Source organism: Tinamus guttatus, unplaced genomic scaffold, assembly GCF_059628265.1.
Source record: "Tinamus guttatus ecotype Peru unplaced genomic scaffold, ASM5962826v1 Tinamus_guttatus_pri_ptg000260l, whole genome shotgun sequence".
Classification (NCBI taxonomy): domain Eukaryota; kingdom Metazoa; phylum Chordata; class Aves; order Tinamiformes; family Tinamidae; genus Tinamus; species Tinamus guttatus.
In genome coordinates, this window is record NW_028288794.1 from 1,910,022 (window position 1) to 1,936,756 (window position 26,735).

At 41.8% G+C, this 26,735-nt stretch overlaps 1 protein-coding gene across 1 annotated transcript in view; it reads right to left on the minus strand.

Annotated features, from left to right (window-relative positions):
* The window catches only part of ITGAV (integrin subunit alpha V), a 40,901-nt gene extending 15,494 nt beyond the window's left edge, over positions 1-25,407 (minus strand). The window contains exons 1-15 of the mRNA XM_088526985.1: positions 25,256-25,407; positions 22,559-22,686; positions 11,166-11,257; positions 10,564-10,678; positions 8,783-8,844; positions 7,186-7,231; positions 5,933-6,058; positions 5,249-5,293; positions 5,021-5,064; positions 4,885-4,941; positions 4,359-4,411; positions 3,792-3,994; positions 1,188-1,379; positions 1,035-1,080; positions 443-544 (exon numbers count right to left, since the gene is read on the minus strand). Of these exons, the coding sequence (XP_088383111.1) occupies positions 443-544; positions 1,035-1,080; positions 1,188-1,379; positions 3,792-3,994; positions 4,359-4,411; positions 4,885-4,941; positions 5,021-5,064; positions 5,249-5,293; positions 5,933-6,058; positions 7,186-7,231; positions 8,783-8,844; positions 10,564-10,678; positions 11,166-11,257; positions 22,559-22,686; positions 25,256-25,407 (1,463 nt within the window). The remainder of the gene's footprint in view (positions 1-442; positions 545-1,034; positions 1,081-1,187; positions 1,380-3,791; positions 3,995-4,358; positions 4,412-4,884; positions 4,942-5,020; positions 5,065-5,248; positions 5,294-5,932; positions 6,059-7,185; positions 7,232-8,782; positions 8,845-10,563; positions 10,679-11,165; positions 11,258-22,558; positions 22,687-25,255) is intronic.
* Between the last annotated feature and the right edge of the window lie 1,328 nt (positions 25,408-26,735).

Here is a 26,735-nt window from a genome sequence, read left to right on the forward strand (position 1 = left end):
GGTAAAGCTAAAAAGCAACTGTTGTATTGAACTAAGGAAGTTAACGCTACAAAACAAAAGTGAGATTCGTTTATAATCCAAGAACAAAATGTTGCAACAAAAAACAATCTGCAGAGTTCCCAAATATCTCCTATAAACCCACTCAATTTTTCACCTAAAAAAACCCAAGTCAACAGATACGAAAAAATAAAGTACAAAAGTCCCATGACCCATTGCACTCTTGAGAAGATCTTACTTTGCTCAATTAAAACAACTGATAATCTACATGGGTAAACCGTAACATAAATCATCTTTGGAGACAATGTCCTGACATTGTTTTCAGGAAGCACTAATCTTGTTTTTGTCATTCTTTTATGAATGCTTTCAAAACTGAAAGCTTATGAAAAAAAAACCCTCGAGAAGGTCCCTCTCCTCGAAGGAAAACAAAAGATTCCTTGCTTACCAAGAAACTTTCACATCTGACAGTGAACAGGCTTTGCTTTCCGGGTTTAAAATAGTTGGATTAACTTCCAGGGCAGCAGTTACCCTGATGACTGGTCTAGCCCTACGAAGAAAACATCCTTTTAAACAACAAGCAACATTAAAAAATCCCCCTCCCATCAACCTGAAATAAATGCATAAACACTTAAAATATCTAGTGGAGCAGTAAGAACAACGAATAGCCATGGAGCTGATTACAGAAAAGCAAGTAGTAGTCTGTGCTCCTTTACTACCATCCAAGTCATAAAGCGGGTAACTTGGTTAAGGAAAAGTCATGTCTATAACCAGCACAGACAAGGGAGGTCCCTTCCCCAAGAGAGCAGGAGCTGAGCAGGCCACTGGGACTGCATAGTAGCCAGCAGCACTCGCTGTATGTTGAGATCTAGACAACTGTCACTCAGAAAACCTATTTAGATTTTCTCTTAGCTACGGATATACTAAGGAGAATAATAGATTACAGACTGTAAATTTACCCACTGAAAATAGCAGTGAAACCTTTTTAATATCCAGCAGTCTGCTGTTGTGCTGTGAGGAATCCAGACAGGGACACTTACCTGTATAGAACAGCTGTGTCAACACCGAAGGCTCCAACAATCAGATCTAGAAAGAAAGGAGAAATACTACACGTTACAACTTTGTAAAATATGCTGTTTTCAGAGTTACGCATAGCATGAAGTTATTCTCAAGTGACATTTAGAGCAAAAGACCTGGATATCCATTTTTGTCCACATCCGTGGCTCCCTTCAGCGAGTACCCGAAGCTGGGCGGCATGGTGCGAGCTGCCCACTGCCCTTCCAGGATCTGCGAGGGAACGCTGTTCACTCCGCTCGCTCTGCCATTGTAGATGTAGACAAGCCCTCTCTTGTCCTCTCCACCATATGGGGCCGCAACTGCAATATCTGTAAATCAGAACAGCACTCTTCAGCATCTCCAAACACAGACAAGGGGAACAAGCTTGTGCTGACATCGGTCAATAAATTTTAGTATTCCAGTTTCAGTGCGTGCCAGCAGAGAGGAAAGATGACCAGGGAGTTCATTAACTTCTTTACTGATCTGTTTATAAACTGTGGGATACTGAGTTTTTCTAGAAATGACGAATGTCTAACAAAAACAAGTATTACAGACTTGCATTTCCAAAAAAAGGAATAGTGCTGCAAACATTTCTGCACTTAACAACTGAGTCAGAGGCAAATCATATGGATTTTGGATGTTTTAGGAGAGCATTAAACACCCAGAATTAGTCACTGCTGGAGAAAGATTACAAAGCTAAGTGCGAGTATTTCATTAATGCACTCATGTACATCCAAAGGGTGTGACATCTTAATAATTCTGGAAGACTTAAATCAGCCTAAAGAAATGTTAAACATCAAATTCCAGCCTATCTGGATCATTGCTTGGCAACATGCTTCATGGAAAATGTCCAATTAGGACAATTATTCTGCATCTCTTAAAGCTTAATAAATTTGAGGGCACTCATTATCAGTGAATGAAAAACAGTGATAAATAAAATGCTAATTGCGTTCTCCACAGGAAACATCTGTAAAGAAAGCTTCTGAGGCATGCATAAGATCTAATTTCAGCATTATCCATGTAGATTCAAAGACTCCATCAACCAAGAAAGCACTTAAATAAAATGGTATATGAGACAATGGGAGTTGTTATGTACATTTTCCCTCAAATTTGCGAAAGCTTTCACAAAAACAAGTACTCAAAAATCATTTTGCATTATAACTCATCTTTACAAATTTAATGAAAATATTTCAATCTTGCACCATGCTAAGCATGTAAGCATTTTAATTAATACACGCAAATGGAATATCGGGGGAAAAAAAGACTAAATAATGTAATTAATTTTAAAGAGAGAATTATTTCACTAAAATTTCTCACTCAGATATATTTCAGGCTGAAATATGACAGAATCAAAGCATCATTTGCATAATACGAGCTAATGAACAGATTCTCAGCTATCAGCTCTAACTTTTCCAATATCTTCCCTGAATAACTGTAACGATGTCGATCTTTGCATTAATTCCATTCTACTAATTAAAAAAAGAACATTATCAAAACCAATGACATGCATGTTTTGTAGCTCAAAATATTTCATCTTGTTCAAACCAGCACATTACAAAAGGGATTATGAAGTTAACACAATTAAAATTTGATTTTAGGCCAACTATATATTTATATTTTTATGGGTAAGTCACTTATCCACTTAATCTTCCTGGTATTACTTAATAGATAAATTGCTGAGACAAATTATTCTGCTTTATGGATCTCATCTCCATTTCTTAAAGGTTTTAAAATATGATGACTTCAAAACATTTTAAAATATGACTGATATTACTATATGACAGTCTATCTCAAGAGAGAATGACGAGATATTTCCAAGATAATGAAAGAAAAGTGAAAATTAAATAAAATGTCAATGATTCCACTAAAAATATAAGTTAGAGCTACCCGGGATATAAAAACATTTGCTTAGTATATTTTTCAATCTTTCAGAAAATACTTAACTTGCAATCTGAATGAAAAAAAACAAAACAACAGAAAAACAATGTGATTTTTTTTTAATAGAACTAAGATCCCTAGCACTCCAGAAAGTGTGATTTCCAAAACACAGTACTCCCACTAGGATCACGGAAGCATCTGTTCCAAAATTACATGATTCTCATCTGTTTCACTGCTTTCCACTGCTATGGGGAAGCAGCAAGAAGCACTGGGCAAGGGCTTTAGAGTCCACAGCTTGGCAGTAGGGAAACTCAAACTTCTCATCCAAATACTTGCTCAAGATACCCAGCTCTTGATATATTCAGCTATAGTACAAGATGCTTCCACCTAATTCTTCTACATTGAAATTTTATACATATACACACACACGTATATGTACATGTATATATATATATGTATATATACATACACATACACACTTTTCACAGGAAATTTCTCAGAACTTTTTAACCAGCTCTCTGAAACAAGTGATTTTCTTTGGTCATCTCTGCATTTCTGGAGAGCAAGATTGGCTTTACACAACGGAAAGACGAAAGAGTGAAGATGTCCTAACAAGTCACAATGTAATAACTAAAATAATCCATGCTGTAGTTTAAATGGTATAGTCTCTGCTCGATGCATACATGTAACTCCTGTTAGCATTCTTGGGAGTAGCATATAAGCATCGAAAGGAGTCTAGACCTTAGTGTCCAACATTCACTCATGGTTAGAATGCCTAACATTCATGTGCAGAATCCACATTCACTGTGTTGTCTAGATTTAGTCTATAAACTGAATAAATTGTTCAATAAATGATGTCCTACCATTGAAGCCATCCTGATCTAGGTCACCCAGAGGTGCAATAGAACTGCTGAATCTTGCAAATATCTCAAAACCATTCAGCTTTGTGATCTGAAACCCTCCAGACGCTCGCTGAAGGCAAATGGAAACTTGGCCAACCTCTTGAAGTTTCCCATCAGAACCTCGATCCATAAAGAGAGGGGCTCCAATAAACAAATCTGTGTAACTGGAGCAGAGAAGGACAAGGTTCTTCAACAACTGCAGGAAAATTCAGTTCCATTCTCTCAGGTATCCATTAAGAGGACTAATGCAACTCTGAACTAAATATTAAGAGGAAAGTTTCCTATCCTTAAATTGTAAATGACAGCAAATATTTACTGACAAAGTAAGCACAGACACAGTGGAATTTAAAGCATGCAAATACACACTGGCTAACCCAAAATAGATATCAAAATGAACCCATACTCCTTACAACAAATGTTGTGTGCCAATAAAGTAGTACACTATTTTTTTCCCCTTACAGAATAAGAAAAAAAGGGGTGTGGGAAAGGGGGAGGAAAGAGGGGGAGAAAGAAGGGGCACCCACTTACTTATCCCCATTGATATCTGTGGCAGCCACTGAATACCCAAAATAGGCAGCCATCTGGAAAGCAAGAACAAATGTGAGTTGTGTCGATATAAAACACACTAACAAGCTTATACACAGCCATACAGAGAAGATTTTAGGAAGCTGACATATACTGCAAAAATGTATCTTGTTTGCATCCTTTCTTCTCACATTTTCATCTTTCTTCCTTTCTCTATCAGAGAGCAAACCGATCGGTAACTTCCCCACTGCTCCTTTCATCATTCAGCCCTATTTCTAATTCTCCAAGTAAACAGTATTTGCTCCATTCAAACAACTGCTTTAAGCAATTTCATAAAACAAGAACTCAGAACATATTTTTATGTATCTGTTCTCAGCATTCCTCTATACTTTATACAATTTATCTTTGGCACTTAAATCAGTAATGTATAACTAAACTATGCTCCAAGACTCTAGATATCCTCTCCACCTGTAGCTCTTCTATAGAAATACCCTCCCTCTCACCCACCACATTCAATAAAGCCACATACCTGCTCTCCAGTGAAGTTGTACATGGAAGACATGTTTTTCCCATTGTAAATAGACACCTGCACATCAGAAAATATACATTACACCAGAGCAGCAATACTTATCTTTTTATTAAATGTAAAGTTGGAGATCTCCTACCATGCCCAGAGTTCTTGCTGCTCTTGGGACTCCTGATACGAAGTCTGAAACATACAGCAAGACATACAGATAAGATTTAGGTTCCAGAGCACAGTGACTTGGCTTGAACAAAGCAGATCATTCCTAATGCTTTGGATACTTCCCTGTGCACTGGGCCATTTTTCCTATCACTTTTGAGAGACCAGCCCAGGACATTAGCACAATTTTTCACCGAAACAAATGTCTTACCTTCTATTCCATCACCACTGAAGTCTCCAACAGCCACTGAATAACCTGATCAACAGACAAGATTAGTAAATCACTAGAGAAGCTCATTAAATCTTTCATCTCTCTTTACATTCTTCACAGGACTGTACACTGCCATCTCATTTCACCTTAAGACATAATGCAGTAAGTCCTGCTTTCAAGTAGCTTAGGTAATGAACAGCAACACAAACCACCAGCACCTATGGAACATACAGGGAAAACTGTCACTGAGAGCATTTGTTTTAGTACTTGGTACCAAACTTGGTACTGCAGCTTTTGGGGATCAGGGGCAGGCTTCGGATGGACTCGGAGATAGTTCAGAACAAAAATATTTGAAACAATTTCCAAAGAATTTGAAATGTAGTGTTCAGTGAAGCCAAGCAACTATTTACTAGTAAACTCGTCAAAAGCTCATTTGCAAAATGCAGGAATTATCGTCTTTAGACTCTGCAGATAAGTTGTTTTCTGAAAGAAAAGCCTAGCGCTGTTTGGAATAGAGAGAAATCCTGCCTGGGATATCAAGATAATTAATTGCACCTGTCATGATAACAAATTATTGCTTTTTAGTTATCAGATGTTTAGTAGTAGTATTGCTTATACTTAAGTATGAATAGTGCAAGGGGTAGTTTTTCAAGTACAAGTTTTCTTCCTTTTCAAACCACATACCCAAGTAGCTGTCATCAAAAGCAGCACTGGCTGGTCGGGTTGCTAACTGGTCTTCATACTTCGTACTGTAGATTCTCGAGTCATATTTATCCACAATCTCTGCCACTCGATCAGAAATAAGTTGGCCTAAAGGGAAAGAAAACAAAGATTAACTAAAAGCACATGAATTGCTCTAACTGACAACAAAAGCCACTTTTACACAGGACTGCTCAGTTAGGTAACAATAAATATAGATGCATGGTATTGCAGAATTGGATCATCACTCCTGTGCTAAGTATCATAACACTACAACTTACCACAGCAGACAACAACCTAGTAAGGTGAGAACACTGCAATACTGCCTTTTCTCTGTGCTCACTTTACTAGCCACTAGATGGTGACTTGTTTACATTTTATCACAGAATTTCTTCAGAAAAGCACTTCACATACCTATTCCCTATGCACGTACAAGGTTTAGGGAGAACAGAGTTCAGATTTTTTTGGTAGTAAAAGAGAATAAGTTTCTTTAAGGAGATGAGCTGTCACTTTTGTAAGAAAGCAACTAAACTAATACACATAAATAAAATCTATATTATATTGTTTCTGCAGGTTATTTTCACTCATTTTATTTTGTTTAGAAACACATTTCCTCTCCTATCGAGGCCACTCTCATGCCTACATTATGAAAATCTTTCATATTGGTATTTACAGACAAGAACAGGCAACTCTGTCCTGAACGTAGCAGTACTATCTTCTGCGCTGACTTGACTGCCACAGGTGAAACAAACACTCACTGATACTCATATTAGCAAAATATATAGCAAAGGCTCATGGAAACAATACAATTAGAGATGAGATGTGCACCACAGTGAAGTGCTTAACAATATGTGTTTAATACGTGTGTCAGAAAATCCAAAATCCATAGGTTTTGAAAGCACAAGCGAAATATCCCCAAGGCGATCCTAAAGGCACTGACTATCCAATCAGTGGAAACTCCACCTTTCAGAGAAATCTCTTTAAAATGTCCACGCTTATTTTAAAGACAAAAGGCTTCACTGCACAGTTGAGGTTTATTCTAGTGTTGCCTTGATTTTTCAAGAAATATTTGCAAGGATTAAGAAAAATTACTCCATGTAGTTTTCTTGCAGGTGGAGACTTTCACAGTGGCTGTGGATACAAAGAATGTGGATACAAAGGAGTGAGAGGATGAAGAGGAAATCAAAGAGGTCCATCTCCTGTGGCAATTAAATTAATTTAAATTAAATTAATCTCACCTTGCCAGTAAAAACTTCCAGGTCCTCCAAGTAATACCCTGTCTCCCTAGGGAAAAAAATAGGAATGTTTGTGTTAAGTACATCTAAACACATCCAAATAACAAGAGACTGCAACCTGTACAGTTCCCTGTAGCTTCACTAACTCTAACATATTTCATTTTTGAAGAAATTATGCTGTGTAAAAAGATAAATGATGTCCTTTGATGACCTTCTTTCCTATTCTACCCATTTAAAATTCCTCTGCAGAATTATAATTTCATTTTAATAGACCATCTTACCAACATAAATCTAAGACAAGAAAAATACCATTAGGGTAAAATTTTAAGAGATGACTTGGATACAGGGCAATCACAACATTTTTATGTCAGTACACAAAACGAGTTTCATCTTCTGCCTCAACCACTTTTTTTTTTTTTTTTTTTTTGACTCACTCATAGAAAACTGTAATTTGGAAGGGCTGTGGTTTAATTCTCTCGCTCTGTGTTCCGTGGCACAACTGCAATCCACAGAGCTTTCTATAAACCTTCAACCACATTCACTACCCAAGTGCTGCTAAGTACATAAGTACTTTACTGACTCAGGCCATAAGCCCTGCTGCATAACTGAACCACTTATCCTGATTTTAATCTAAAAAATACCATAACTACCATATTCTTCCCCCCAGAAGAATCTGTCAGAGATTTGGGGGTACCCTGGACCCACACTTGCCCACTCAGCTAGAGGACTGGATTAAGGCACAAGGTTTGATTTAACTGTGACTCAACCACTTACAACCCTGCACTGCCCTTCCCACAGTTTTCTTTGGAAGCAAAACAGGGGTGTCCCTGGGCAAAGAAAGAAGGGCCAGGACCCAGTTCCAAAGTGTGAAGAACACAAAAGAAAGCCAAATCACAAACAGGGTCTGGGTGGCCTTAGTATGTTCACACTATGCTGCACAATTTAACCATAGAAGGCTAAGACTTATAATTACTTCTTACATGTGTATAGCTTTTTCTTTTTTTAATTGTGCTTGGATTTAAAAAGCAATTGAAAATTAAATATATATATTATATATATATACGCACATATATATGTATAAAGGAAGTAAAACAAAGTAGAAGAAATGTGAAACAGCAAAAACATGAAAATAAACAAACATAATTATTCAAGTTGATTTGAAAACCAAAACTTAATTCAAGAGAAAATTAAGCATTTACCAGTTTCTGTTAAGAGTAAATTATTTTTCCCTCAAGTAGCAGCATGAGTCATGCACCATTCCTTTCAAAATAAGTTTCAAAAACCTGAATCCTACAGTTTATTTGTCTTGAGGACTAGCTGCAGTGAAGGTTTCTGCCAGGAGGCTGGAAAAGTTGATTGCTTGTTTAGGACATGATTCCTACAAGAGGCAAAAGTGTACTGCTGTGAAGACTAGGAAGAAACAGGTTTATAATACCGGACTCTTTCAAAGTTATTTTTGGTTATTTAGCAGCTTTTCCTCCCCAAGAATGCTTGTTTATATTTATTTCAGAATAGCCATAGCCATATTTGGCCTATATCAAGTTTGTTGTAAACTTGCAACCATTTGCTGACTCCTAAGAATTAAGCAAGAATCACGTACCTTTGTAAAATCAATGCTAAATCCACCTTGACAAAATCCCTGTCCATCCGCATCAATAATGGCTAAAAAAAGAAAAAAAAAGTGTAAAAACAGAAAGAGAGGAGAGGGAAGAAGAGGGAAGAAGAGGGAAGAAGAGGGAAGAAGAGGGAAGAAGAGGGAAGAAGAGGGAAGAAGAGGGAAGAAGAGGGAAGAAGAGGGAAGAAGAGGGAAGAAGAGGGAAGAAGAGGGAAGAAGAGGGAAGAAGAGGGAAGAAGAGGGAAGAAGAGGGAAGAAGAGGGAAGAAGAGGGAAGAAGAGGGAAGAAGAGGGAAGAAGAGGGAAGAAGAGGGAAGAAGAGGGAAGAAGAGGGAAGAAGAGGGAAGAAGAGGGAAGAAGAGGGAAGAAGAGGGAAGAAGAGGGAAGAAGAGGGAAGAAGAGGGAAGAAGAGGGAAGAAGAGGGAAGAAGAGGGAAGAAGAGGGAAGAAGAGGGAAGAAGAGGGAAGAAGAGGGAAGAAGAGGGAAGAAGAGGGAAGAAGAGGGAAGAAGAGGGAAGAAGAGGGAAGAAGAGGGAAGAAGAGGGAAGAAGAGGGAAGAAGAGGGAAGAAGAGGGAAGAAGAGGGAAGAAGAGGGAAGAAGAGGGAAGAAGAGGGAAGAAGAGGGAAGAAGAGGGAAGAAGAGGGAAGAAGAGGGAAGAAGAGGGAAGAAGAGGGAAGAAGAGGGAAGAAGAGGGAAGAAGAGGGAAGAAGAGGGAAGAAGAGGGAAGAAGAGGGAAGAAGAGGGAAGAAGAGGGAAGAAGAGGGAAGAAGAGGGAAGAAGAGGGAAGAAGAGGGAAGAAGAGGGAAGAAGAGGGAAGAAGAGGGAAGAAGAGGGAAGAAGAGGGAAGAAGAGGGAAGAAGAGGGAAGAAGAGGGAAGAAGAGGGAAAAGAAAGGGGAAAAAACAATTATTGCTAGTGACATACTTCTATGGAAATGGATTTTTTTTCTTTTTTAAACTTTGCATCGCTGAACTTGAACCTTGGAAATTTTTTGTCCTTTAAACCTTCTAAAGGTGTTTCTCTACTTCCTAAATCTGTAACTTCTCTTCAACAACTTGCAACCAAAAGCTATTGCAACCTCAGGGCTGGCCTAACAAATGTTCTAGCCTAACACTGTAAAAGTAAACAGTGAAAAATGCAACAGAAAATTAGAAACAGTGCAAATCAGCACTTGTGCAAAGTCTTGTTCCCTAAAAGGACCATTCTTTTTAAGTTACCTGAATAATTAAGCTTCAGAAATTCTGGAGTTGCTCTTTAAAAAGCACTTTTAGAAGTTTTTCTACTCAGACCCCAGCTATGTTGTTCTAATGTTGCACAGTTCAGAGAGCTGTGAAAAGCATCAGCTAAAACACAGTAACAATTTCTGCTCATTTCACATGCTGCAGGGAAACATTCTCATCGCAACAGCATTATGAAAAAAAGGAGGAGGGGGGGGTGTCTCCATTTGAGTAACAAAGTGATTCCTACTGAAATGGTCAATTTAAAACTCAGCATCCTCAACCTCCCAGGGTATTTGCATCTAGCTTTTGCTCTCACTTGCAGTGGAGCAAGCAAGGTCTGGATGCTGAGCACCACCCGGAGGAGAATCCAGATGCTTTGACGTCGCACAGGGCTTTTTCTAACTGCCATTACTTTTTCTAATTTTTCTATATGCATGCTACATATGAAAGGGGGGAACACCTGTAAAAAGCAAAACCTCTTCCAAGGTACATAAAATGTAACATAAGAGAAATTTCAAAGAGACAGCCAGCAAGTGCTGAGCACGTACTCGACCTGCAGGGCGCATACTCCACCGCTCGAGAGCCATCAAGCAGGTAGCAGGTTCCTACGGGCTCCCTCTCCTGCTTCGTTTCTGTCCTCCAGTGGTACAGCGGGGCACAGGCCTACGGAGACAGAAAACAAATCCCTCTGCAAAGAGCTGGGGGACATGGAGTAACACAGCGGAGTTCCAGCCATGCACGGGACAACAACTGCCTCCCCGAGCCCCAGTTTTGGGGCATTTATCATGTTATCCATCAAGAGGACAGTCGTAACATCACTGCTGGCAGGGGAAAATTTCAACAGTTTGTATTTTTAGAAGACTTAATTTTCTAAGAGCTGATCTACGAAATAGTATTTTTAATACATTTTTAAATAATTAATCAGTAACTTATAACAAAAAATAACTTCAGTAAATTCTACTGTTTTCCTTCAAAACAGATAAAAAAGCTACAACCTTTGTTTATAAAGCATTAAAAAAGGCTAACTAATAAATTCTGAAAAAGAGAAACCAAAGGTGTGAGGTTTTAAATTATGAATTATCAGAATCTTTTCAGTCTTTCTAATACAATATTCTAGCACTGAAACATCTGAAAAGCATCACAAGCTTACCAGAATTTTATCATTTTTGGACCTCACAGAGGCTCCAAACCACTGATGAGACTTAAATTCCAGAGGATCACCAGGAGCAAAATCTCTATTGCCTAAAATAAAATGAAAAAGAAGTTTAGTTTCACAGGAAACTATACATTATGAATAAAAACAAATCAAAGACATTTGATGCACAGAGACAGGCAGAAAACAGTATCGTGGAGATTATCAGTCTTCTGGAGAAATATTCTTAAAATGACGATTTTTTAATTCAATTTTATACTTAGGGCCAAATTTAATTAAAATATATTTATACACACACACATAGATGCAAACATGAAGCATTAATACAACGCTGATTTGTTTTAAGAGCAAATAATTTTTATCATCTTTGTCAAGGCCACAAAGAGCATCTCATACTCAAGATGTTTGATTTTCATATTAGATTACGGGCCTGTTCACTTTGATAATCAGTGCCAAAACTAGTCTGTACTAATGCTTTTAAAAGAAATATTGCCCTGCCTAAATTATGTGAATTTTGTCATTGACTGGTATGGGGCCAGGAATTCTTCTTTCTATCCTGAGTGTCACCACAGCCCACAAAGCAGAGCCATGAACACGTTCGCAAGTGTAAAGCTGAAGAGTCTTCTGGAGTAAAAACGTCAGAGAGTACTTGTCCATGCAGAAAAATGTTGTCAAATAAGGGGAAAAATGCACTTTTTAATGTTAATTATTCAATGATAGGAAATGTTTAGTAGTTACAAGTTTATGAGGGGCATTTTGTACAAGCGTGAACGCTAAGTCTTTAAATGATTTAATATTCCTCATTTGCTATCACTGAAACAATGGAAACTTTGCTAGCCTGATGAGAAAAACTCTGAAAAAGAGAAAATCTCTGCTGAAAAGATTGCTTAAGAAAAAAAAAGGCACCCAGACTGCTGGTTTGTGGTGCCTTGCGCTCCAGGAGCGTGAAGCCGCCAGCGGTGCCTCAGCGCCCAAGGGCTGGGGAAATCCCATGAGTCAGCACCTCCTTGCCCAAGACCTGTGACAACCTGAGTCAAAGCTTCCTCACATGCTTTACACCGTGGAAAATACGCTCTGCCTCCAGGCACTTCATTGCATCCATCAGGAAAGTCCTGCAGAAAGGACAAGAAAACTGATTCTAATCTGCACCGTCAGCCGAAATGAGGAAGCATCTGGACTACCTTCGTTTGCATTCGGACTGGAGCTAGGTAGAAATCCAAGCAAGAGTGCATAACAACACTGAGAGCTATTCTTACTTCCTCTTCCAACTTCAACAGAGGCAAAAATGGCCAATAAAAATATCCATTTCCTTTCCTTCTGCCTCCACCCTCCTTGCAGAAACAGATTTAGAGTCCTGCCTGTCACCTGCTCATGGACAAGAAATCCACAGAGCTAGATATATTCAAAAAATGAATATCTTGAACTTCCCAAATTCCTGTTTTGTCACCTTCTTTCATCTTCCTTGCTTTACTCATGTTCCTCCCCCCCTCAAAAAACCACCCAAGGATGCTCTAAGGATGCAAGCTGCATGACTGGGTTAATCTCAGTGAAAATGCCATCAGAAGGGGAAGTAGCTCTGCCTATTTACTCACTGCCACATGTTCTTGTGCCCTCCAGATGCAGTAGCACAGCAGTATTACAGCAGAAAGTAGAGTCCTACTGTATTAAGTAGGTTGCAAGTGTATAGTTCAGACCAGAGACTTCCAGTTTAGGTTTAAGAAAACCACCAGCTAGAAACAATGGTTTGGCTGGAGCAGCGGGTGAGCAGCCCTTCAGCTCTACCAGCAATCTCATTTTATCACCGATGTCAAGGAAATTATTTCCTTAAAAGTTTCACATCAGCTAAGGGGACATGGAGCAATAAAAAACAAACTCAATAAAATTGAACAAACAGAAAGACCCCCCATATATATGTATATAGTGCTATATAGCGTATATGTATATAGTGTATAACATATATAGAGTGCTTTTTGGTGCCTTCCGTGGTCCATGTTGACTGACCTGGAAGGAATCAGCTGTCTGAGAAGCAGATGCTGCCAAAGCAACTGCTCGCTGCCTTCTCCTTGTGCATTCCCAGCACTGCCCCGATCCGAGGAAGAGCCAATGTCCAAGAAAGGCAGAAACAGAGACTTATTTTTCCTCAACCTTTAGAGGATAAAAACATTTCCTGCAGCACTGAAAAACTGTGATCAGCTCTAAACCAGGAGAATAAAATTAGAAATTTATCTTCTATTTTATTCTAGCAGGTAAATATGAAAGCAGGCTTTCAGATATGGTCAGAAGCAATGACTTTAGAAAGAGCACCATTAATTTCTGAAAGCCTAAAAAAAACTGGTGACTCATGCTTAAAAGCATAACACAGTGGAACACATTCTATTGATCTATACACTCCATCCTGGCTAACTATATTGCATTCACTTAGAACACACTGCTATTTCAAAAGCATTTTACGAGTTGTTTTGTAGTTAGACAAATTATATGTGTTCACACATAACATAGAACAACATTTGTTGCAGGGTTAAAATGTCTTACACTGGGTTTAATGTCTTGCACTGGATTTATCCTCTAAAGCTTGCAGAGTGCTTGTGGGAAGGGAGTTCCTATACTGCTTAAGGCTGACTACAACACAGAAAAATGTGTTAAAGCACACTAAAGACTGCAATAAGTGTGTGTGGGGGGGGGAGGAACCACCATATACACTTTGGAAACACGGACTTTTAAAATAAATAAATATTGACCAAATCTGAGGTCAACTCCTCTTTAAAGAAGAAAAAGTAACTTCTATTTACCTCTTCCCCTCAAAAAAATATCCCCCCATTCAACAAAATACTGCGTAAATATGTTATAAAGCTTTCCCTCTGTTCAAGAAAACAATTCTCTGAGGAAATCTGGAAAACACCCTGTCATCAAAAACCCCTCTGCATTGCATGAGAAAACATTTGGGTTTCTGTTCCCAATTGGGGAAAACAAACACTACAAGCATTTACTTCTGGGCCCTTGCTGAAGCGAATCAGAGTTAAGATAAGGTTTTTCAGCTTGCTGCAAAGTACATTTATCAAGGGAGGTCACAGGTCTGACTACAGCAGTTCTGTGCTGTAGTTAAAACAGGGAGTCTGTCTCCATTGCTATTTTATCACGGTTAACTTTTCAGTAGAGGTAAACACTTCCCACCCCTCAAGACCTTTTAAAAACATTAAATGAAGGGAAGTGTAATACTGGAAGGATTAAAACATACAAGGCTTTATAAATCAAAACTAATGTTCTAAGAGAACATAGTTAATCTCTGTGCTGTAACAGTTCTTGTACCCACTGATATTTTTCATGCATTTCTGAGTTGTTTTGCAGTGTCTCAAGTAAATCTAATAAATGTTTTTAAACTGGCAATCAAATATATCTAGATGATACAAATTAGGTTGTGACTAGCTTTATTAAGGAAAATATTCCAATTTCTTCTACAAAGTTATTTGCCAGATTAAAATCCAGCCACTTCAGGGACTTCTAGTTGATGGTCATTAATTCCAGGATTACGCCATTTGACCACAGGGTGTTATTTATAGCTGTAAAGAAAGCTTATGCCGTGGTTTTTCCTTTGCTCTTTCTTATCCTACTAGCTACATGACCACATGTGTCATCACATGATGATTTCCCATGACTCCTCCACGGGGGACAAGGGGGATGACATGCCGGCTCAGCAGTGCTCAGCCTCACGACGTGCTCTCCAGGTGGGGTGATGGGGTTGTGAAGAGCAGAACTGTTTTAGGCAGTCTGTTATGTACACTGACTGCTACTGCTGGACCAACGAGACACGCTCATTTTATTGCACTGAATAGGATTTTAATTTACATATCGAACCTGTAGAAACAGCATGACAAGTAGAAACTGCATAAAAGGAAAAATAAATGGCTAAATCATCTTTCAAATAATAAAAAAAAGACCCAAAACTTGCTCAAGGAAGGAAGGTATATTTTGGAATTTCCTTTAGATGTTATCAGTTACAGAGACAATGAGGCTACTATTAAGTGACTTCAGCTGGCAAGTGAACCGAGCTGGCACCTGCAATGTGTAGCCCACCTGGAAGCCAAATCCTTGCTGTTTGTATGGAAATGAGGAAAGAGGACTACGCACATCTGTCCCGGTCCAGCCTGAACTGAGACTGACATGAGCGAACTAGTGTGGCCTGCACCACTGTCCCTGCACCAGGAACACTTGAGAAGCTCTAACACTTAAATACTCACCTAATTCACAAAATCCCCTGGAATAAACTTCCTCACAACTAATGAAAATTTCATGAAAAATGACGGTCCCATTTCTAGGCAAATGGCAACTCAATGCAGCTAGCCAAAAGAAGGACAACGTTATGCAATGTACAAGAGTGCTCTTTTCATCAACCAGATTTCACATGGAATAAGGTTGGCTGTCTTTCATCTAAAAGCCACAGAGACTTCCACCTTGCTTATTTAATGAGCCAAGAATGGGCGCGAGTTTGTCTCTACCGTGAGGTAGTCCCCATTGTGGTAGGCAGTTGATGCCTCCCATGGGTTCAGATAACGAACAGCCCATGATAAACAAGACTTGGGAGCTTCCACTCTTCCCCTTCCTCTTTCCGGGCCGCGGCTCCCGCTGCTTCCTCTGGGCTCTGCAGCAACAACCGCATCTTCTCCCTTGGCCTCCTGTAGGCAAGAGCCTTTCTGTTCCAGCCACACGAACAGATGGTCCTCGCAGGAGCCACGGCTCTGCTGCTGATGGAATCAACGGGCTCTGAGACACAAATCTCCCAACCTTTTCCAACCCCAGTAAAGCAATCAGGTAAAAATAAACCAGTCCTTGGTAGCAGCAAAATACTTTCATAAACTGTCAATCTTTCCCAGACTCGCCTGTCTCCTTCTTGCACAGGTGGAGAAGATGGAGTTGTGAAAACCAACTCATTAATACCAACGATCGAGATGTCCAAAAGGAACTTTGAGTCTTGACCCTCTATGTAGCTATGGATTCCCAACATCAGCAGATCTTAAACCCTGCCACCGTGGCAAACAGAGCTCCACAAAGCAGTTAACTTGCCCATTTCTAACTAAATAGGTCACGGGCAGATAGAGCGGCGCCAGCCTGGTGGCCTGGGCTGGAAAACAAAGCCCCTATTGTGCAGAGTCACCCACAGTGGGGGGGACAGAAAATATCTTGGAAATGTCTGGAGGAATTCACGGAGGAAAACAGGGTAAAGTTTAGTACTATTTTCCATATTATTAGCTTTCCCCTACCCTTAACATAAATCAAAACAATCAGTCTCGAAGAACTTTTGGACAAAAATAAAATTAAGAACAATTTGCTCAAAATGAGTCTGTTGTGGCAAAGCATGTGGGAAGGTCCAGAGAGAGCAAAGCTATCTGCTAAAGTGATAAGGCTTTATCCAGAGGCTACACTAAATTCTTCTTCCAAGGCAATAAAAACATTCTCAGATGAAGAGGACGTTAACACTTGAAATGCTCTTAGTTTTTAGTATTAGTGGTTTCTGCAGGGAGTATCCAATCTTCAGTTTTGAAACCTGGAACGGAGGATGCAAGCAGCAGGAAAGGCCTTTCACCAAAACGAGGGATAAACCTCAGCAGCGCGTCACTCTGAGACCCAAGGGCTGAGCAACCACTGTCAAAGCAGCCACATCTTTCTGAGCAACAACAAAACCTTCTCAAGAAATCTGCCATCTGTCAGCATAAAAAGCTCAAAGTTGTTTTACGAGCACATTTCATTTCGTAACGGCTCGCGGGCGCACCTGCCTTCTGTCAGATTATTCTAGGTGCAGACCAAGGGGGCATCTGCCATGACCAGCGCTCTGCAGTGCAGCAGAATTTCCCAGTTCAGTCCCTAATTCCAGACCCAGCAGCCTTTTACTGGAAAACAGTCATGTGCAAGAGAAATGTTATCACCACAAGCCATTTGGTTATATTTTTAGGAAGCTAATGCAGTTCCTCGCCTCCCACTTCCCATGGTCCCTTGGCCAACGAGACTTAGGTCACCAGAGCGGAAAAGCAAAATAGTTTGAGCAGGAAGATTGTTTCCTTTTGGAAAACAAGCGCATAGGAAAGTCATTTGGTTGAGGTTAATTTGCTACATATTGCTCACATGTGTACAGCATCATTAACTCCAACTAGTTACACAGATCCCTGAAGAATTTGTGCATGCTTTGCAGAATGAAAATCCAGAGTTCTCCCACTCACTAAAACCCTGTGCCCAAATAATGCAGGTATTTATCTAGATGTAACAATCAGCTAAGCCTATCCGCCCTCCTTTTCTGTGTACGTCAAATGGTAAAATAAATAAGCAAGGTGACTTGTTGATTTTGTTGTGGAACACACCCTTTAAACAACCATTTAAACCACCCTTGTGCTCAGTGCTTTTTTGTCTAGTTCAATAAACTTTCTATCCTCTTCTTGCAAAGAGGAAACATGTTCAATTTTATATATAAGAAGGGGCAATTGCGGAAAATAAATCTCATAGAAAAACCTTCCAACTTTTCAAGAATCTACTCTCTGGACAAGAGTGTGGAAATCCCTTCTCAGCGATGGGTGGATACATCTACGCAAGCTTTGCTGTGCTAATCCTTGGAGGCCACGGGAGGAGAAGGAGGGACAGAGAGCAGATATATCTTTAAAATAAGTGTTATTGGACCTCTTTCTCAAAAAGAGTTGGAAATAGAAAATGGGCTTTTATATTAAGTTCATCATTTCTTTTACTACTCACAAGAAATAAGTTTTTCCTGGAAGAAGCTGCTAAGCAAGAAAAGAGGCTGAAGCCAAGCCCTCACTGTTAGTTTTTAAGGGAGGAACCACCTTTCCGGTCAGTTTTGTGGAAAGGCCAGATAAGTTCTAAGGCTCACAGGAGATCCTGCAAAACATGTTCAAATAACTGCAGTTTTTAGCACCTCAGCAGAGCATAGCAGGGATAGAAGAAAATTTAAAACACAGCACTTAAGGCAAACTAAGAACCATTTTCCCACCTATTCTCCCATTTCTTTCTTTTGCATGAAATTCAGATGTTCCCTTAATGCTATGGGTTAAAACAAACATACATCTACAGTTTTAGTCACAAAATTATCTTGCATGGAAAAGGGGTAAGAAAAAGAATTTACTCATCTTACTCCAGAAACTTTTCTGTTTTTGAATGGAAAGTTTACAGCACTTTGCAAAGGAAAAGTTTTTCTATGTTTATGACATAAAATAATATAATCATACTGTTGTTTATGGCATTGTCATATGCTTATGAATATTCTGAAGATGATGCTATCGTGAACGCAAATTTTCCCCTGGTGCTCATCCTGAAGAAATACACCCACCTACACATTTTTAAATTCTCAATGGTAACAGAGACATAGGGAAAAAAAAATCCCAAATATTTTCCATAGCAATTCAATTAAAACTGCGTTAATGGCATGGTAAATGTAGCAAGAAACCAGGACATACAAAAAATATGAATAGTAGAAACTTCAATTTCATGAGGGTTGCATTTAGCTACTGAATTAACTAGATAAATAGAAACAAGATTAAAAAAAATATTCAGCATTTACACAGCACTTCTTTAACTGTTTCTATCACTAGCTTGGCAGCACAAGCAGTTATAGTGGCAGCAACAAGCACTGCATCGTCTTTCAATGTTGCAACCTTAAAACAGGATCAAAAAATTGTGCATGGGAGGAAGTGCTGCTTGTGTGCTTGTTTTCTTTGCAGCTTTAACCTTGATGTGCTGCTAAGAGGAAAAAAAATTGAGGTCTGAAGCGCTTGGCTGGTTATAAGCCTTTCCCAAAGATTCCCTGAAGTCCCTGTAGCCACGCAAGCAAGGCACAAGCATCACAGATATTTGTGCTCCTGAACTTTAGAGCATTTTCTGCCACGTTTGCTACGCGAATTTCACATACTCAAAGCCAACCGATGTCGATGCCAAAGCGCCCGGGAGCCCCGCAGCGAGGAGCCCTCACGTTTGGGCAGCGTTAGCGGGCGATATAAACACTTGGCCTCCCGAGGCCGCCCGCGCAGCAGAGCGTCGAGCGCAGCTGGCGCAGGGCCCACGCGCGCCGCGGCCTGCGCGCGCAGCTCCACCGCCAGGGCCCGGCGCGGCAGGGGACATCCCCTCTCCCCATCACACACACGGCGGCGCTTCAAAGGACACGGCGCCCTTTTTATCCAAAGCGAGTTAAGGGAAACAGAAACGTGTTTCTGTAATATTTTGAGTTAAAGGAGTTCTCTACGCAGCACCCCGCAAAGCAGAGAGGAGGTTTGCTGTCATGGTGCCCTCACCATGCACCTAGGTACCCACAATTTTATCAGTGACGTTTCCATAGCGTGGCTTGGAGTGCTGGGAACTGGCAAGAAAACACTAACTGGCTTTACAAAAAACCCTGAAGATGCAAGAGCTCCAGAACAGTCTCCTATCTGTGAGGTGCCCAGCTCCTTTCCTGGTCGAACTGAGCTGCTGTGGGCAGAAAGGAGGGAACATCACAGTAATTTTTGCAGGAGATGGGATTATCAGCTTAGCAAAGCACTGCTTTCTTCAGCAGGAGCTGGAGAAAGGGTAAATGCAAGTGAGGAAAAACATCAGTGGGAGGAAGTACTCAAAGAACTCCTCCTCCAAAGGTTACCACACGGCAGCACGTGCCTTCTCTCTCCAGCTGTGCGATAGCTGCTGCATTTCTGTCACGTAAGCAGCAAGCTCTTGGGCAAGCAAGGTGCTCGAGTCAGCAGCAAGCCTCAGAAAACGAGCCCCGACTCTAGATAGCCTGGGCTGAGCAGCTGAGCTCACTGTGGCCTTTGTAGTGCATGTGGAGGAGAAAAGGACCCAGGAGGCTGGGGAAATTTAAAACCAGGATTATGTTTAAGAAGAAAACAAAAGGAAAATAACAACAACAATAAAAAAAGACAAGTAGTAGGCTTAAAAGAAAGTTACAGAAGTTCAAAGAAAACCCCTCTAACTAAAGATTCTTCTCAACACAGAAATGATTTTCTTATTTTTTTTCTCCTCCATAATAACTATTGTATTCATGTTTCAGAGCATATAAAGAACAGGAACAACAACTGATACTGTGTTTTGTGAAAACACGCTACCTGCTTTCGAAAAATTGCTCCTAGGTTTTCAAAGCCATCTGCAATTAAAGATAATAATTATATATATTTCTTTATATTCACTGCCATACTGCAAAGCCTGCTTCTACAAGGTGAAAATGTAACAATGCACCCTAGCAGCATTAGGAAGTCATTAGAAGAATTGTGTGTGCTGTTCAGGAAAGCCAGGAGCAGGGAGGACAGGCCCCCTTTGCTTGACCTCTCCAATGCTCTCATATTTCTTTAGGATACGACCACAGAGGAAGAGGGCACAGAAGCACCTACGTAGGCAGAGAAAGACGCAATCTTTCCTCCACTCATCAGCACGGGAGAGGAGCAGCATCATCCTTTCTAGCAGGCCAGGCTCATTTCCTAGCCCCAGGAATGGGGCTGGATGACAGAGCTGCTGAGCAAGCCACGAGCGTCAGCGCTTTCAGCACAGGCTTCTCACGAGCTGCACAAGACCAGAAAGAAACTCATCTAAGGAAACATACAGAATGCTTGTTTCCTCTTTGCCATTAGCAAGAGAGGAAAATAATCTCGAAAACAGTCTCCTTTGTATTGCCATGGCTAAACAAAACCTCTGCAGTTACAAACCGCATATTACATAGATACTGAAGCACTGCTGGATGAACCTGAATTCTTGCACAAGTTTCACTTGGTTGGCTACAAAAAACACCTTCCAATCAGCACCATAAATCAGCGGTCAAATCACCTGACTGTCATTCCCTGTGAGGGGCCCACAAGCATTTCCTAATTCCCTGCTACATCAAGGTACAAGGGGAGGTTAAACTGCACTGGCAGTAAAACATTGTCATTGTAATGCACCGATTCAGCCATTGTATTATGCAAACAGAAAAAATAAAAGGGACTTTGCTGGGTCTCAGTGCATTGATTATTTTATTATGCTGGAATACAATGCCCCTTTTCACTAGAGAACAATAGACAAATACAGTATTTCCCAATTCCTTGCAACAGAGCCACAATGAGTTAAAGTAAAAATAGCAGGCTCAAGATTTCTTTGAGGCTTACTACTGCTAAATTGCAAGCAATTCTCATCCCATTACTTAAAACCTTAATACCTTAAGCGTAGCAGCGAGGCTTTGTTTCTATTTATTTTGTGTGGTATATGGAAAAATCTATTGCAAACACAGCACAAACTCAGAAACGCTTTGCAATTCCCATTTTAAGTTATATTCCTCCTTCCACCTGGTACCCACGAGGCTGCCCTTCCCTAGTTGTAGTTTTCGGGCTGTCAGCTACATCGGAGGCTAACATTAATTTAAAGAACATGATGTTTGTATTCCACACATTTGTATTCTGATAAACACTAAGCCCAAAGTAAAAAGAAAGCTGGTTAACATCGATGCAGACAAAATGTCACACTTTTACAGCCTGTTAGAGATCTAACAACCACTCACAAAATTTTCTGTGGACTGAAATAAAAAGGCACGTTTTACATGGCTTTATATGTATTACTACATAACTTTTTTGTCTTGCACAAAAGAACTGATAACAGCATAATTTTCCGAAAAAAATGTGCAGACTTTAAAAGTCTGAGCATCAACAACACGAGCGCCTCCACTGTACTGTACTATGGTTTGCAAATTAACGAATAAACTTGACAGCCTTTAGACTTGGCAGGAACGGACTGTAACCAAAAAGACCTTAAAAGCACAGGTGTTTCCTCTGCAAACCATGTGGGTCTGGCTAATATACTCGCACGCCACGGAACCGTTTTCCCACTGCTCCGAAACACGCGGTGGAAAGCAGGATTCACCAGCGACGGCTGGAGCAGAAGCACCCGCCGCGAGCTCTCATGTGACCTGCCTCAGCTCGTGAGCATCACTGTGAGCACCAGGGCATGAAGAGCGAGGGAGCGACCAGCACGAGCATCCTCCTGCCCAGCTCCGGGCACGTCGCTGACGGGAGCCATCCCCAGCGCTCCTGTCATCAACAGCGCTAATACTGTAAAACTACACGTGGGGCAGAAATAATTTTTTTTTAAAAAAGGAAGAGAAAGAAATCTCAGTTTGAAGTCTGTACTCTCAAATTTTCAGATTAAACTTCTGAGGATTTTTGCATATGCCACCTTCACCAATATTTTTTTAAAAAAATTAACTTTCCTCACATGTCACGTTCTTAATAGGTATGTAATTTCCACTGGGCTCATGGGGAATTAGGTTGCTAGATGTCTTAGGGTTACTGGTAAGTACAGAGGAGGAATATAAACAAATCAACAGGCTACAACAAAATAAGAACAACAACATATGCAGGAAAGCCCTCCTCCTGCCACCTCCTAGTTACCTGTGGAGTCGAATATAATTGGCTGGCAGTTCCTGTTGGAATTCCAGTTGCATTTGAGCACCTGGCCTCCTTCTACAATGTTGTGCTGGGTAGTGTTTGCTTTTGGGGCTCCCACGAGAAGAAATACCCTGCAGTGAAAAGAAAAGTGTCAAAACCTATAGCATAGACATGACCTTTTTTTTTTTTTAATGACATCCACCCAGTAAAGAGAGCAAAGGTCTTACCCAGGAAACACAAATCTGATTAAAACTACTTTTAGTTTCAGAAAAATTCCTAATAGGTTTTACATCTTAGGTCACTCTTCAAGCAAAAGTAGGCAAAATAAAATATTGAAAAAAATGATTTAAAAAGAAGATAAACAGGGAGTTGATTAAAAACATTCTAACCTTCCTGAAAATGTATTTAAAATGAAATAAATTACTTGAAAAAATAATGTCACTGAGTTTCTTTAATCATAGGGGTACATGATTTCCTGTTCTGCTGCACACATGCATATCTTTCAAAGAAAAAAGGAAAACAAAGTCAGTGACTGGCATAATTTCTGGTTAATTTGGTATGGGACAATAGATAGCAGGGCTTCTGAGCTCAGAAGATACTAAGTGATGAGTCAGCCTAGTGCCAGTAAATACAGAGAACCCAAGCTACTGTCGACCAGATGTTCACACATTAATGGATACTTCCAAGTTTCCCTACATAGCAATCACTTCCTTATTAAAATCTGCAGCACTTCTGTAAGTCTCTGTTCATGCAAGTGCCCCGTGCTTTAAGTGCCTCTGAGCAAGAACAGTTCCAGGATTAGGCTTTTGCAGGTGGCAAAATAAAAGTCGCAAAAGAGGAAAGAGACTGAACAAAAACGGAACAAGAATGTGAGCAACTTCCAGGAACTCTGATGCCTCTACCAGAGGCACTTGGCCACTCTGCACGTTCTTTAGGAAGTCGTACAGAAATACGGCAGGGACGTAAAACCACACAATTTTATCAGACTCAGCTCTGTAGTTTCCATTTCGACTGAGAGAGGAGGAACATAGCTTGCAAGAGCAGCCCTGACCATCCTCTCTGGGATACTGCAGTCACTTCATTTTGAAGCTGGCGTAGCTGAAGGAGCCGCAGGGCCGCTTGGAGGGAAGGGCTGCAGCGCAGAGCCAGGCTCACCAAACTCGTTCTGGGTTTGGCAGCTGCCTTCCAGACGTGATTTTAGGTAAAGCTGCAGTTTTACTTCCTCATATGTAAATATCTGATACCAACAAGCAGCGCTTCACCAAAGCACTACTGATATGAAAACCCATACAGAGTAATTGTTTTCAATTCTTTCCAGTGAGCACAATCTTAAACACTCTCTGGGCCCTGGCAGAAAGTTTTGGCTGCTTGACAGTAACTTGCTCCTCTAAGCTGCTATTCATGAACTACCTAGATTATAAAAATAAGAGCCTAAGATGTTGGTATCAGCTTAGTTAAAACATTCCCTTAAGTTATAACAGAAATATATTTAAATATATAATAGTGCCAGGAAAAAATAATACATAATACACAAATCACTGTAAGTAAAACCTTTCAAGTACATGGTGACTTGCTCCCCTGCTCACCTTATATTACTGAACATTTATATCATTGAATATGTTTACAAGGAGAGTATAGAAAATAAATCACCCCCATTCTAATCATGTGCATTAACTTTTCTTAGGAAAGCAGAGGGGAGCAGAAAAGAAAGTCAGGTATCTTCATAGCTCTGTATACAAGCAGGGCAGATTAATAAAGGAAATTCTTTCCAGTATTTTTTTTTATAAATAAAACCACTTTCAGCCATGTAGTTCCATAGCTTCTGCCAGGCAGATACAGTATTCTGGTACAATACTACCTCACTCCCAGAACAGTTCGTTTGTACTGGACTTCTAAGTTCATGTTACTTCAGTATCCACCAGGTGGGAAAAGTCTGAAAACCAACAGCTTGAGGAGCTACCAACACTGATTTGCCGTAGGGCTCACCAATACAAACAGTTTGGCAGGACTAAGTTTACTTGGTCTGTGCTATTCTTTAAAGAAGAGGCAATAAACCAGAACTCGGCAAAGCAACGGCGCGCCGTGGGAATGCAGCGACCCACACGGCAGGTTCGTCAGGGAGCGCCCGGCCAGGCCGGGTTTATCAGGTGCCATTTGCTAATCCCGGTGCCAAGGGGCTGGCCCGGGTTTTCCACAACGCACATGGGGACATCTCGCCCAGCCGCTGCTCCTTCCCCTGCGAGGGGCTGCCAGGAGCGGGGCCGCTAGGTTGTAAGTTAAAGAGAAGCGGCCCGGAGTTACGGTAGCAGATACAGACCAAGTTTTATGCAGCACTAAAATAAAAAACGAAAATTCTTGGACGTTATCAGCGCGTGCGGCGGACACTGAAGCCCAGCACGAAGCAAGAACAGGGCTTCACGTATCTATACGTTGAAACAATAGCACTCGAGACGGCAGGGCGAGGTGTCGCAACACGGACAAGTTTCGGCGGGACGGTCTCCAGGAGCGCACGCAAAGGAAGGAGGACAAAAACAGCCCGCGAGCGAGGCGGGGCGCCGCGCGGCGCAGCACGGCACGGCACGGCACAGCCCTGCTCACAGCCACGGCGCTGCCCATCGGCGAAGCCCCCGCAGGGGAAGGGGCGGCAGGAGGGACCCCGCGCCCGCCCCGCGTCCCTCCCCGCCGCGGCGCGGCCCTTACGAGGAGGCGTCGGGGGCGAAGAAGTCCACAGCGAAGCCGAAGTAGCTGCCGCGGGTGCCCGAGTAGATGGCGGGCTGCTCCGCGTCCAGGTTGAAGGCGGCGCCGGGGAGCAGCCAGCGGCCGAGCAGCGCCAGCAGCCACAGCCGCGCCATGGCCCGGCCCTGCGGGGCTCCCTGCGCCGCGCTCCGCTCCGCTCGGCTCCGCTGCGCGGGACGCGCCCCCGCTGCTGGCGCCGCCGCTTCCTCCGCGCCGCCGCCGGGGCCGCCCCGTCCCGCCCAGGAGCGGGGGCGGCCGCGGCGCCGCCGGGAGGCGCCGGATGGGGCCGCGGCCGCCTCCGCTCCGCCCCGGCCCGGCCCGCGGGAGGCGCGGGGCCTGCGCGGCGCCGCCGCGCCCGCGGGCAGCCCCAGGGCGCCTCGAGGTGCGAGGAGAGCGCGAGGCCCTGGGGACGGGGCCCCTGCCGCCAGGAGGCCCTTGGATTCCCGCTGCTCCCACTGACACCCCCAAATTTCAGTTCCCCGTGACCACGATAACGCAAAGGAAGAGGTGATGAACAGGGATAAGCCACGAGGAGGAGAAACGCGGCTCCCGGCCCTGGATCAGGGTCAATAAGCCCTGATCCAGGCAGCCATAAGGGTTCAAAAAGCCACGAAGTTAACCCAGGAAAAGGATCGGGAAACTCCCCTGCCTCGCTGCAGGTCATCAGAGGATGTGCACTAGTAGATGACTTCCTTAGGAATCTCCCATGTTATAAAGCCAGCTATCCTATAAATGCTGTGAAAAAATATTATTGATGGAGCAGAGGTTGGATGTTAGAGCACAGACCTCAGGGGCAAAGACCTTCCTAGGCAGAGGGTGAAGCCCATGACCACAAGAGCGGGGACCTCCTGCCCAAAGGCACTGCCTGGCACATTGGGGAGAGGAATTGAAGGCAATTTTTATATTCTTGGTCTATTTCAGTCTGTAGCTTAAGGTCAAGTGTCTTCCTAAAATAATGGTGCATCTCCCCTGGCTCTGTGCTCTACGCAGGTGCCCCTAAGGAATTTATGGGTTTTTAGGCTATGAAAAGGGTCGCAGTGGCGCAGGACGTGGATGTCTGTCACACTGACTTGCCTAGCAGGCTTGTGCACGCGCTGCCCTCCTACGGCATCACGTGCAGCAGCTAAAGCCAGCAAGACTTGGAGGAACCAGAAGTGGAAGCCACTTTTAAAAGCATTAGCTTCCCATGAAGGAAAAAAAATCCAGAAATCAGTGTAATTAAATACATGAAAACATTGACTTTTTTTCAATTTGATTTGTTAAAATGAAAAGAAGGCAATGTCATTCCTCACAAGAAACAAAGACTTTACACAAAAAAAGGGAACAACATTCATCAACAGCCACTTAGTGAATCACATTTCAAAACTGATGGTTCCTGTTTTCCTTATTTAGCAATGCCCAATCAGCCTCCAGTCACCAGTACTGTGATATTTAGGCATGCAAG